The 13750-nt window shown below is 60.3% G+C and overlaps 2 protein-coding genes across 3 annotated transcripts in view; both read right to left on the minus strand.

The window, feature by feature from the left end:
* Nucleotides 1-9760: 9760 nt before the first annotated feature.
* MMP24OS (MMP24 opposite strand) lies at nucleotides 9761-12552 on the minus strand (the record flags this gene model as incomplete). Its single annotated transcript, XM_082060362.1, has 3 exons — nucleotides 9761-10424; nucleotides 11659-11727; nucleotides 12547-12552. 3 exons carry the CDS (start codon nucleotides 12550-12552, stop codon nucleotides 9948-9950), a joined length of 552 nt encoding a protein of 183 aa, XP_081916488.1. The 3' UTR covers nucleotides 9761-9947.
* The window catches only part of TMCC1 (transmembrane and coiled-coil domain family 1), a 74365-nt gene continuing 70930 nt past the window's right edge, over nucleotides 10316-13750 (minus strand). The window contains exon 8 of one of the 2 annotated variants that reach the window (XM_082060497.1): nucleotides 10316-13447. The gene's annotated coding sequence lies outside the window, so the exon portion shown is untranslated. Of the gene's footprint in view, nucleotides 13451-13750 lie in introns of both variants that reach the window. The other variant, XM_082060496.1, reaches the window with a different exon arrangement.

The raw sequence follows: 13750 nt of genomic DNA on the forward strand, positions 1-13750 counted from the left end.
CCAAAGAATGGGCGCATTTGGAAATACCGAGCGACCGAGGGAGTGGTCCCAGCGCGGCTTTGGTGGCGGTGTCTCCGCGGGGCCGGGTGAAGGGGCCGGGCTGGCACCGCGGGTGCTGCTCACCGGCACGCAGCGGGTGTGCCGCGGGGGCTCTGCCGGGGGCTGCGCGCTGGCATCCAGAACAGCAAACGCCTCCGCGGCAGCTTCCCCGGCTCAGCTCACATCTGGTGTTTACCGGGACCGCAGCGAGGCTGCTGCGGGAGCTGCTTGTGGCGAGGCCAGATGAGCGACGTGCGGGGAGAGCCGAAGGGCTGGGCTGGCTCAGGACGGGTTTCAATAGGACGCCCGTCGGCCCCGACGTCAGCAAGCGGGCACCGAGCCCCAGCGCCACCCGCGAGGTGGGCACACGGACCCCGGCGCCGTACGGACCGGGAGAGAAGCGGTGGCACGTGGGCAGACAGTTTTATGATCCCTCTGCGCTCATCGCCCCGCTGGCAGGGAGCACTTGTCTTTGCAAGGCACCTACAATGCAACTATATTGAAGAAACTGCTCTTTCCATTTCGGGAGGGCTAATTTTGAACTTAAAGCTAAACACGTGCTTCAACAACTTCCCGGTTTGAGAAAGGGAGAGAACAGGGCATTTCAGTTTTGAGGGGCACAGTGTAAGACCCTTTTCACTTAGGAAAAACAAATCTATGTCTCCTCATCTTTCCCTTTGCTGCAGACTCATTGACTAATGAATTCCTACCAGCTGTAACATTCAACTGCACACTTAAAAAACAACCTTGTAAAAGTCTACTTGTCCACAGTGAGTAATTCTTGTGACGGGTGAGTAATTTGTCTCTGTGGAGGGGCTCACGTCTGGCTCGTGCTTTTGCTGCTTGGGATAACCCGCAGTGGGACTCTGCCTGTTTGGCATGATTGTGTACTTCAAGTGTCAAGGGAACCCAGCGCCAGGGTGGGTAATTTTGGTTTTACTCTTATTAATGGCAACTGAATAAATAAATATATATATAAAAAAAAAAAAAATCAAGTGATGATCTGATTCTCTGATTCTTTGATTTTTCTCAATATTGTCCTGGTAAAGGATGCAGGACACAATATGATGGCTGGGCTGGGAATTTCCATGGCAGTTTTTCAGGTGCTTCCTAAAAATGTTTTCCATTAAGTGTCCCTGGAGGGCCAGTATTTGTGTGATTATTGGAAGGAAAAATCTTGATTTTTATTTCCTCCTTTGGTTTCCTTCATCTAATGGCTCCTTAAAACCCTGCAACCCACATTTTTCTCTGCGGAACACAAGAAACAGCATCCCTTGTTTTCACACTTCAGAGGAGAGACAAAAGAGACCTTTTGGCAAAATGTCAGATTGTGTGACTGATAACACCTCCAATCATTTCAGACTGTGACTCGCGGCCATGTTAGACTCCAACGCAAAAACAAAACACACGTTTCATGTTGGCCAATTCACCCCCTTCTATTAAATTAGGACTAGTCATTAGCTGGGGGAGAGGGAGAAATATTTCCATCAAGAACCGGGGTGGGGGTCACCTCCGACATCCCCTCTCCCCCGACCCTCCAGCACTTTCCCTCCAGAGACACGGGTGTGAAGGCGGCTCAGACAAACCGCAGTGATTCACAGCCCTCAGCTGTGCCCACGAGCCCACGGCAGAGCCCCGTGCGCATCCCGCGCCGGGGCCGGAGCCCGGCGAGCAGCGCGGGGCTGAGGCGGCTCGGCCGGGCTCACCCGCAGCGCGGGACGGCCGAGCGGCCGGCACTCGGCAGCAGTTAATAATGTCCTTTTAAAAGGGATATTTTCCCTGCTAAATTTAATTTCCAAGACACCACCATGCATCTTCAGCCCTATCTTTTTGTCTGCTTTTTTTTTTTTTTGGCTCTATCAGTCTTTAAACACACAAACAAGGATTACAGAGACAAGCCTGCAGCATGGTGCATTTTGGCAGTGGCTTATCAATCACGGTTAATTAACTTGGTGATCTATAAACTAGCCAATTACGCTGCAATTCTTTTTTCACCACCAGGTCAGCAAGAGCTCGGTGCCCGATGGGACGCGCCAGCCCGTCCTCAGGGCGCAGCAGCTGCAGCGCAGGGACCCCGCGCTGCAGGGGACGTGCCAGCCGCGCAGGGACCCCGCGCTGCAGGGGACGTGCCAGCCGCGCAGGGACCCCGCGCTGCAGGGGACGTGCCAGCCGCGCAGGGACCCCGCGCTGCAGGGGACGTGCCAGCCGCGCAGGGACCCCGCGCTGCAGGGGACGTGCCAGCCGCGCAGGGACCCCGCGCTGCAGGGGACGTGCCAGCCGCGCAGGGACCCCGCGCTGCAGGGGACGTGCCAGCCGCGCAGGGACCCCGCGCTGCAGGGGACGTGCCAGCCGCGCAGGGACCCCGCGCTGCAGGGGACGTGCCAGCCGCGCAGGGACCCCGCGCTGCAGGGGACGTGCCAGCCGCGCAGGGACCCCGCGCTGCAGGGGACGTGCCAGCCGCGCAGGGACCCCGCGCTGCAGGGGACGTGCCAGCCGCGCAGGGACCCCGCGCTGCAGGGGACGTGCCAGCCGCGCAGGGACCCCGCGCTGCAGGGGACGTGCCAGCCGCGCAGGGACCCCGCGCTGCAGGGGACGTGCCAGCCGCGCAGGGACCCCGCGCTGCAGGGGACGTGCCAGCCGCGCAGGGACCCCGCGCTGCAGGGGACGTGCCAGCCGCGCAGGGACCCCGCGCTGCAGGGGACGTGCCAGCCGCGCAGGGACCCCGCGCTGCAGGGGACGTGCCAGCCGCGCAGGGACCCCGCGCTGCAGGGGACGTGCCAGCCGCGCAGGGACCCCGCGCTGCAGGGGACGTGCCAGCCGCGCAGGGACCCCGCGCTGCAGGGGACGTGCCAGCCGCGCAGGGACCCCGCGCTGCAGGGGACGTGCCAGCCGCGCAGGGACCCCGCGCTGCAGGGGACGTGCCAGCCGCGCAGGGACACGCATGTCGCGTGGGGCTCTCCCCGCTTTTGGCCCCGCCACCCCGCTCCTCCAGTGGGGGCTCTGCTGCACCTTTGCATTCCTCTGCCCACCAGCCTGAGGCTCTCCTGGCTGCAGGACGGACGGACACCAGTCACCCTCACGCCCAGGCAGCACCGCCCATTCCTCATTTCCACAACACCGACGTACACATGCTGCCAGGATCACTCTGAACTCAGTGCCCCAAAGCAGGGGCCAGTCTGGGCTCCCCACAGCCCCCCGCACCCGGATGAGGGTGCTGGGAGCCTTGCTGCCTGGATGACCCTCACACAAGGCTCGTACCAGGTTTCGGGGCACAGCCCTGACCGCCTGTGCCACCTCACGGCGACCAGCAGCCTCAGGAAACCGCGTCACACGCTGGGAGCACTTCCTCAGAGACCGGGCCGGTTTCAGCTCCCCAGGCTGCAGAGCGACCGATGACCAGCGGTGCTGGGGCGCCTGGAGACCCACCCGGCAAGAGAAGGACGCCCCTGCAGCCGCTCGAGCGCTCACGCATCCCCACCTGCAGCTCCCCGCCGCTCCGGGGACGTGTCCAGCTCCCCGCCGACGGCCCCGGGGCTCCGCGCAGCCTGGCTCCGCGCTCCTCAGCCGGCCGCGTCCCCGTCCCCGTGGCGCTGTGTTTCAGAGCCGGGTACAGGGAGTTTCCCTTGATCTCATTGACGATGCTCTCGGGGCTGACAGATCCAACCGGTTGACTGTGGACCCACGGACACAGCCCAGCAGGTCACTGAGCAGCAGCAGGTGACACCCAGGTCTCACAGCAGACAAGGGCACGCTCGGGCGCAGCTCCACGGGTGGCTCTAACACCTGCAGTGTTTCCATCTGGGGGACTCCACCCCAGGCAATCAGAGCACCAAGGTCTCTTACACCACAGATGGCATCTGCTTCAGCCCAAAGTTACACCAGAGACCCTGGGTACATGGCACGGGCTGAGTTAACGGCTCCACTTAAATCACTGTCTGGGGGGAGTGTCAAGCCAAGCGATTGCAGTCCCAGCTGAGCACCAGGGAAGGTGGAAGGACGCCAGCGATGCAGAAGCAGTGAGCCTTTCTCCCCACCCCGAGCACTGGAGAGCATCAGGTCCAGGGTCCATCCAAGGGAAGAAGACAGGACCAGAGACAAGCTCACAGAACAGGTCCAAAGCCCATCTGGGAGACAGGGCTAAGGACAAGACTGCAGACAAGCTGTGCCCTCCGTCAGGGGACCCAGCCCAGGGACAAGGTGCCCGCGGGACATCCAGAGAGCAGCTCCCACAGTTCTGCCTGAGCCAGACCAAGGGCCAGCCCTGGCCCTAAATGAGCTCCTGGGCCCTGCCTGGGGGCGGGTGGGGGCTCCAGCTGTGGCTGCTCAGGTCGTTAGCGCCTGTCGTACCCAGCACCAAACCTGCACCCAGCATGACAGCGAGCACAGACGGACCCTCCTGGCCCTGTCCAGAGAGTGCGATGGAGCCGGGGGGGGCCAAGAGGTCCCTCATCAACTCTCTGCAATGTGACGAGACCCCGGCCTCCCGCGCGGCGCTGGCAGCGGGGTGCATGGCGGAGGGCACCGCACACCGGGCTGAGGGCTCCGCGCGTGTCGGGTGCCCCCAGCCCCCGGAGAGCGCCTGCAGAGAGATTTAGGCCTGGCTCAGACCCACTAGTTTAAGCTGCATCTAACACAGGACGCTGGTGCTCCTCCTCAAACCACTGGAGGTTCTAAAAAGTGGGGAATATCTTGTCTAGATCTCAAATATCCGTGTTGCACCAAGCGGGTGGTGGTTGCTCTCGGAAAACCCTGAAGGAAGAGGTTTTTATAGGTATTGACACCAGTGCCTCTGCTGAGGGAGAAAAGCAGCAGCAAAAATGCAGAGGAGGAAAATGAAGGATTTCAAAATAACGACCTAGGCTGATTTCGACTCCAGAGGAGATGAAGGGAACGGAGCTGGGATCCGCTCCCATCAGATGGAAGCAAATTGGACTATTTCCCGGACAGATTGGCCCCAGCTGGGAAAGATAGAATGAAGGCAAGGAAGGAAGATGGTTCCAGTAGAAGAACAGCAGCTCCGAGATACTGGGCGTTTCCAAGAGAGCCAGATTAGATGTATTATCAAATCAACAGCATTAGACACGGCTGGCAGTATCAGAGGAGCCAAGAGACAGTGCTTGTCAAAGCTGATAGTAAATCAAGGTGGAAAAGCAACCAGGCTTCACGTGATTGTCTTCTGCGGCTCGTGGGGCACAGGGATGTGCTGGTGGGTGGCTCAGAACCTCTGCGGCCGTTCAAGGAGACGGACGTGACTGGGGGCAGGGGGTGCCCATCACCGCACCAGAGGGATGTGGGGGCTCCGGGCGCCCCCTGCCCACCCTGGAGCAGGAGCACCCAGTACCTGGCCCGGGCACGTTGTGAGAGCCCTGGCGCCCGTGGTCCCCCGCGCACCCGCCCACGAGCAGCCCAGCTTCGTGCCAGTGGCCCCGAGGGCTCGTGACTCCCATCCCCAGACTGGCCACCCTGCCGGCGGTGACCCCGGGGATGTCACCGCACCTGCCTGTGCCAGGCTGGGCAGGCTGCTCTGCCGGGCTGCTTGGCAGGAGGCCCTGAGATTAATTAGTGCATCCTTAGCCAAAGCTTCAAGCATCTGTTATAAGCTTCCTCGGTGAACAACTTCAGCCCTCCCGAGATCCTCCTTTGAAAGGGCGGAGATGGATTACCTGTGTGTTGTGACAACTACCTGCACCGTCTGCAATTCTCAGGGTTTCCAGATGCTCCAGACAAAATATCAAACAGTCTGAGTGAGAGCCTAAAAGCTCAAAGCCAACAATAAAAGCAAGCAAAGGAACATGAGCACTGATGAGTGTTGGCTTGCTCCTCCTAAGGCGGCTGTGGGTGCAGGACAGGGCGCAGGGAGCGCGGGCACATCCTGAACCCAGCCGGGTGTCTGAGCTGCAGGGAGCGCAGCAGAGCACACGGGAGCTGCTCCTGGCCCCCTGCACGGATCCCGCGAGGAACCTTCTTCAGCTGCTGCAGGAGGCGGCGGCGGGAAAGGAAGTGAGTCAGAGCTGCAGAGAAGAAAACAGCACCTTTAAAAGCCACGGTCTGGCTTTGGACTGCAGGGATGGCCAGACGCAGAGGAAACAGGCGAGGAAAAAAGCGATCCCGTGCTCCCCGCAGCCCCCGCTCCAAAGCCCCCAGGGTGAGACCCTGGCCGGGACCCAGCCCCACAGCTTGGGGCGCAAACCCGGGGTTTGTCCGGTGGGCAGAGAGCCCCGGGGCTGCGGGACCGTCCTGGTCCCATCTGCACCTTCAGCCTGGGTGGCTGCCCGGTGTCACTGCAGGAGGCACCAGCGCCGCGTCCCCACTGCCCCACGGGCTCCATGAGCTGTCGCAGCGCCGGGGGCCTCAGCAGGGCCACTGACTACGCAGGGGCACAGTCCCCCCCATCCCGCACCCCGTCAGGGTGACGCCTCAGCAAGGGGAAACCCCGGCGTGAAGCCCCCTGGTCCGGGTGGCGCGGCCGGGGGAACCTGCGTGGAACCTGCCCCAGAGCCGCGACTGCTGGCTGCTCCTGCCCGGGGGGGCAGCCTCCCACCAGCTGGGCCGCCCCTCACCCTGGCGAGACCCGCGGGGGCAGCAGCTGCCACACACACACGCTCGAAGGGAAGACTAAAAATAGGCGGCAGTGGAGTGAGTGCCAGCGCTGCCAGGTGCCACAGCCGCAACCAAACCAGCGCGGGGCTCGAGCCGAGCCAGCCCGGAGGAGCGCGGGCGCCACCCGCACAGCCGGGGAGCTGGCATGGCAGGTCGTGGCACCGCGCGAGGCTGCTCGGCCACCCCGGCGGGTCCCCGGGCACCCCGGCCTCGCAGGCAGCGCAGGAATCCAGAGGCAGCGAATTGAGCATAATTAAATAAAAGCCCTTTGGTAACCCAGATAGCAGCACTATCCACTCTGCTGCCGTTATCGCTCCTGCTGATTGCTGCGTCTGTGTGTAAAACGTGTTTAGGTTAGCCTGGCAATAGCTATGATCTTGACCTACAAACCGAGCCTTGCCGTGTTTCTGTATCAGACGTGGCGACCGGGCAAGTCCATCTTTGCCTCTCCTCACGCACTTTGTGCTCGTCAGCCGGCAGAGGACGAGCAGATACTCCGTGGGCACCGCGCTTGGCGGCCGCTGGCTCCAGCTCCCGCGAGCGCCCGCGGCAGCAGCGGCTGCGCCGCCCGGTGCCGGGTGCGTGCCGGCTCTGCCAGCAGCTGCCCCGGCACACGCCGCCGGCCCCAGAGCCACCGAGTTCAGCCCCAGACTCGAGCCCCTGCTCACAGGCTTTCTGGGGCAGGCGCTGCGGGGCCGGGCTGTCCTCACACAGCCCCACAGAGGGACGTGAGTTGTCCGGGGGTCAAACGGGACGTCCTGGCTCACTCGCTTTTTGAGCCGGTGAATTCCTGTGTGGGGTCCCTGAGCAGCTCCCGCGACTGTCGGTGCGCCAGAGCAGAACAGGAGTGTCCAGGGCAGGGGAGGCCCAGGTTTCCTTTTGCTAACGGGGAGAGGGGGAAGGATTTTCAGCAGCCCAGTTAAAAGCCATTTCCCCGCTCGCAGCCGTGCCCTGTTCCCGCACCGCGGGCAGCCCTGGGCCTGCTCACCGTGCCCTGCCAGGGCCACCTGTGTCCACCTCCCATCCCTGGTAATTAACCGCACTATTAGCACTTGGCAGAAGGTGCTGGCTGTGAGCCGTGCTTGGGAGGGGATGTGGCAGAATGACAACGGCATTTTGCTAACAGGAGAGAGCATCTTCAGGCTGAACCTCTGCAGCCGTATCTCGCCCCAGGGCAGCAGGCGGCTCATCGCTGCCAGCTCCGCCTGCACTGCCCGTGCCTGCACGCTCCGTGGAACACTTCCCTGTGGGATGTCTCTCCGTGGGACATCTCCCTGTGGGACACCTCCTTGTGGGACATCTCCCCGTGGGATGTCTCCCCGTGGGACATCTCCTCGTGGGACGTCTCCCTGTGGGACATCTCCTCGTGGGATGTCTCCCCGTGGAATGTCTCCCTGTGGGACGTCTCCCTGTGGGACATCTCCCCGTGGGACATTTCCCCACTGCTGCCACTCCAGCCCCAGCGCTCTGCAGCGCTGCCACTGCCGAGGTCCCTCCTTCCCTGACCGGCATCGGGCAGTGGGGGATTCATCAATGTGGCCGTTGCTCCTGTGCTCTCTGTCATGTCCCCAGAGAACCTCCAAATCTCTCTTTTCCATTAGGAGCCTACCCTGCATCTGAGAAAAGGCGCCTTTGTGTGACCCCCACTCCTGGGCACACAACCCCCCCAGGGCAGGGCTGAGGCCCCGGGGAGCCTCGGGTCCCGTGGTTCCCCTGTGCCACTGGGCAAGTCAGCAAGAGGACACCGCGCTGGCCAGGAGCTGCGGGAGACACCGCGCCGGGCACCGGGACCACACGCCCGCCGCAGCCGGGACCGAGCGGCGGGACCAGGCCTGTGTGTCCCGCTCTCCGCTGCGGCGCTTGGAGCGGGAAGGCGCGCGCCATGAAGTTCACGTGGACCCCAGCCCCACTGTGAGGAGGGGAGTGGGAAGGTCCAGATCAGATCGATGACTGATCTGCGCTGTAATCAGAGTCAGCCACGCTCAGCTGAGCAGTCAGCCCGACCCCAGCGCTGGTCTGGGAGCCATCAGCATGCGCCGTAAACAATGACGCGTTGGAACAGCCCCCTCCAGAGCTGGGGCAATGGCGCTCTGCGGAGCCCAGCCCCGGCCGCACGATCCCGCTCCGTGCCGGCGGCAGAGCTGGCGCCGGCCGGGACGCTGTGCTGGCACATGCGGGACCGGGAGGGGGATCCCTGAGCACGGAGATGCTGTTCCTCACCTGTCACAGCGGGTACAGGAGCGGACGCAACAGTGACAACCACAGTTACTCGTGGTGACGCTGAGCACGGGTTCCCGTGCAACAGGAGCAGCTCGGGGTCCCTGATGTGCCGCCTGCGGTGTTTGTTTAACTGAGCGGGCAAGGTCTCTGTGTCACCTCTGGTTCCCCAGTGCTGCTCTGGGGGAAACAGCACCGACGAACCGAGAGGACGGTTGTGCGGCGGAACGCGGCGGTTCTGCCCGCACGCGGAGCGAGCCGGGCAGCGCAGGCCCAGGGCTCCCCCCGCCCGTTCCCCGCCCCGCACGGCTGCGCAGCCGGGGCGCGGGGGGCCCGGGGCGGAACCGGCGAACGGCGCAGCCGCTGCGGCCCCGACGGGCCCGGGGGTCCCGCCCAGGGTGTGCGGCGGCGGCCGCCAGGGGGCGCCAGAGACCGCGGGCGAGGCGCGCGGCGCGAGCGCGCAGTCCCAGCCGGCACCGCCAGGGGGCGGCAGAGACCGGGAGGGGCGTGGCCCAGTGGGCGTGGCCGCAGCGGGGCGGGGCCGCTCAGTGCCGCCCCCCGGAGCAGCCCCGGCGGCCGGCGCTGGGGGGCCCGAGCTGGGGGGCCCGGCGCTACCGCCCCCGGGGGCTCCAGGAGGGCTTTGCTGGGGAAGGTCTCGCGTTGTTCAGATCAGTGTAAATCAGATTAGAACCATTAAAATGTAATTAATCCCCTGTAACTGAAAGGCTCTGGAAGAGAGCGGTTCAGCTCACCTCCCCGGTGTCCCGGGCGCGGCCTCCGCCCCCCGCCCAGCTGCGCACAGCCCGGCCGCGTCCGCTCGGCCCCTGCGCTGCCGACACGGGGGGCCAGACCCGCCCCCCGGGCGGTGCGGACACGGGGCGGGCGGCAGCCTCACGCACACACACCAGCAGGGACCTGCCTTACAGTCTGTTTCCAAAGAGGGGGCGAAATGCTGATGTGAGCACCGCAGGAGCAGTCCATTTGCAGTAAGTGGAAGGTCTTTCAAAAAGAACGTTTTTGGAAGGAAAACGGAAACGGCCGAAGTTGCTGAGCAGCCTGGGCAAGTGCTGTTGTGCTCACACCACACTCCGTCAGCGCCTCGGGATGCACGGGAGGAGCAGGAGCATCAGCGCCATGGCATTTCCTTGAAGGTGTTTTCCTCCAGGGAGGCCCCACCTGTGGGACTCCTGCGGCTGCTCCTGCGGCTGCTGCTGCGGCTGCTGCTGCGGCTGTTCCTGCTGCTGCTGCGGCTGTTCCTGCTGCTGCGGCTGTTCCTGCTGCTGCGGCTGTTCCTGCTGCTGCGGCTGTTCCTGCTGCTCCTGCAGCTGTTCCTGCTGCTGCTGCGGCTGTTCCTGCTGCTGCGGCTGTTCCTGCTGCTGCGGCTGTTCCTGCTCCTGCGGCTGTTCCTGCTCCTGCAGCTGTTCCTGCTCCTGCGGCTGTTCCTGCTGCTGCGGCTGTTCCTGCTGCTGCTGCGGCTGTTCCTGCTGCTGCGGCTGTTCCTGCTGCTGCGGCTGTTCCTGCTGCTCCTGCGGCTGTTCCTGCTGCTGCGGCTGTTCCGTCTCCTCTGCCTGAGACCAAGCGCAGCAGCCCGTTCATTCCCACTGTGCCCAGGTGCTGCGTGGCTGATCACGGGATGCGGTTTGATGGTCAGATCTATGGAGAACTTGCTCAAATTTTAAGCTTTTAGGGCCCAGCACAGTTTTAATACACCCCTCTTTTCTTGCCTGACCCACCCGTGCCCCCAGCCCCGTGGAAACATCCAAATTAGGCCAGTGTTAATAGCTGAGGTCTTTATTTAAAGTTTTTTTATATACAGTAAAAGTGTCGCAGATAAAACTGCGACAATCAGACAAGACAAATGTAAATCTCTCTCAACAATTAGCAGCTTAAGATCTATAAACTACAGTGTTACGTTCACAAGTGCCATTTCTTACTTTTCAACCCGTGCAAGTGAGTTTTTCTGTTTATTTTTTACACTTTTCAACCACACTTACAGCTAAGTCAAGAGCCTACTACTATACCACCTGGCACACACGACACAGACACACAGGGTTTTAACTCTTTAGCCACATTCAGAATTCACTTTAAAAACTGGCAGAATTACCCAATCTCGAACCCCTTTGTAGCTTGGCTTCTTTTGTTATAATGCTGCTTTTTCATTTTAAAAATGCATATTTTCAAAGCTGACAGACAGTGCTTTTCTGTCCCAGTGCAACACGTACAGAACTCCACATTTAATCTGACCAGACCCTAAGAGTCCACAGATTGGCATAAACCACTGAAGGAACTGCTGTGAGCATGTCGAGTATCATCAAACTGAACTAATGAGGCTGAGAGAAAAGAGAACTTCTGAAATCCCAAATGGGTTTGGGTTTTTTGCATCAAGATTTTCGTTCTTTACACTGAGAAAGCGCATTGGGAAAACAGATGAACTTCATTTGAACCACAGAGTTTCAATGAAGAGCTGCTGCTTTCTGAACTAACACAGTCCATTATATTCTTCCCTTTCCATACACCAAGTTGATATGTGCTAATCATATCTAAGCAATTTCGGAGTCGTTGGAGCTCTGAGTGGGAAATGTTCTGCAACTCAGAACAGTCAGGACCAGCCCGGCAGCCACGGGCGCCGCGGGACGCCCGCGGGTCCCCCGGAGCAACCCCCGCTCGGGAGGAAAGGAGCTCTGCGGCTGGAGTCGCGTTTCCAGCCACACCATCATTACCTACCAGAGATCAGCACACACCTTCCCAGAGAAGAGGGAGGAAACCCCAGAATGTTCTGCTAATGCGAAAGGCAAAGCACACAGTTGCGTTGGGATATGATGCAGCATCAGAGATGGCGTTACCGCAGACGACTTTCTGGAATGGAAGAAACTGTCGAGAGAGAAAGAGACAGACAGACAGACACTGTCCAGAACCTTCACCACGCAGCCCCGAGGTGATCGTTCTACAGAGCCTGCGCCTCCCGGCAAATGAGTGAGTGGTGTTTACTGAGGACAACACAGAGCTGAGACGCTGAATGGAATCAGACATAAAGACGAGGGACGCACGTCCTTCCAGCACTACAGACAGCGGCACCGAGTGCCAGACCACCGGCTCTAACTCCTTCCTGCTTCCACCACACTAAACCTACCACGGGCAGCTCCACTGCGATCAAAGCGCAGAACAGCGGAGCACGAGGGCTGTTTTTCAGAAATAAAGGCACGCAAGCTGTTCAGTTATGAGCCAAATCAGTTCTTACTGTTATTCACACCTTTGTTTCTGACAAAACACATGTAATGGGAAGGCGATGGTTACCCCTGTGACCTGGATCAGCCAGAGAAGGGTGGTGAACAGAACAGGGCTTTGCTGGAGCCAGGAGCGCGGTCTGGGGAGGGAAGGTCTACACAGCCTCTGCTGTCCAGCTCTGGAAAGCGGAATCATTCTTGGCTCAAGTCAGCTGCAATTGGCAATCTGTGTTTTAAGCAGGACGGCAGATCAGTGCACGCGTGACGGGACGAGCTGGATCCCTGGGGGGTCCCTGAGGCTCCTGCTCCATGGGAAGCCAGGCGGACTGGAGGAGGGACAGCTGAGCGCCCCCCTGCGCTGGCCCCCGACAGCCCGGGGCTGCTGGCCCAGCCCGAGGGAGCGCAGCAGCCCGGACCTGCGTCCCAGGGCTCACATGGGTGCATTTGGTGTACACGTTCCACATACATCCATGTCTGATTCCAGCTGGTTTAGGTCACCTGGGCAACAATTGGCTCCCAGAGGGAGCTTAAGCCTGGAAGGAAGGAAAACATAAGATGTAACTAAACACCATCACTGGTTTTGAAAGAGAATCCTGGAGCGGTTTTGGATTTCATGGGGAAGGAAGCTGACTCTCGGTGCTGTTGTGGTGAGCGGGACACCAGGTACAGGACACGGATGGACCTGCCCGCACCAGCGGGTCCCCAGCAGGAGCCTGGGGCTGGGACCCAGTTCCGCCCGACGCCAAAGGGACCCGCGACGAGTGCGCCCGTGCGGGAGGAGGGTCCTGGAGCCAGGGACGAGGATGTTCCCAAAGCTGGGCCGAGGATGTTCCCAAAGCTGGGCCGAGGAGGGTCCCAAAGCCGGGGCCGAGGATGTTCCCAAAGCTGGGATGAGGATGTTCCCAAAGCCGGGGATGAGGAGGCTCCCATGGCACAGACGCGGTGCACAGAGACCTCGGAACAGACACACAGATGATCTTGCCGGAGCCCAACAGGAGGAAAACTTTGGTTTCACTTTGTAGGGATTTATTTAAAAATTAAATCAGAGATATTTCTGAGACAAGAATTCGTTTAAGTGAACTGTTGATTCGGAATTTCTTTCCTTGAAAGAACCTGCCTTGGCTGGGAAGGAATGAAGAGAAATTTCTTATCCTGAGGCCGGGAGTGAGAGATGACACGGAAATGAGAGATATAAACACACTCTCCTTCACATCTGGAAACAGAAAAAGCCCTGCACGACAAAGAGGTGTGGAGAAGACAGATGTTCCTCACGACGCTGCATCTGTGCGCCCGGGGGCCAGACGACGGCAGACGAACGGCGCTGCGCTGCGGACAGGCTGGCACGGGAAACCTCTGCCCTCCTCAAACTGCTTCGGGACAAACAGCTCACAATTATTCACGCGTTTCTTCATTTAAAAAATCACTTCTTTATTTAAAAGGAAAAAAAAAGCAATGACCCTCCCAACTCCCTCCAAAAAAAATACCCCAATAATAATAATAATAATTATAATAAAAAATCCTATTAGAAACAATAAGGAAGCACTGAGAGTTTGAGTATTACACTCTTCAAGTATGCTGTTTGGATTTTTCTTTAATCTGTGAATATACATATATTAAAAAAACCTTAAAAGTGCGACCAAGGGCTTCTGCTTAAAGGTAAGTACGTCAAG

This window comes from Streptopelia decaocto, assembly GCF_964273445.1.
Source record: "Streptopelia decaocto genome assembly, chromosome: 8".
In the NCBI taxonomy this organism is placed as follows: domain Eukaryota; kingdom Metazoa; phylum Chordata; class Aves; order Columbiformes; family Columbidae; genus Streptopelia; species Streptopelia decaocto.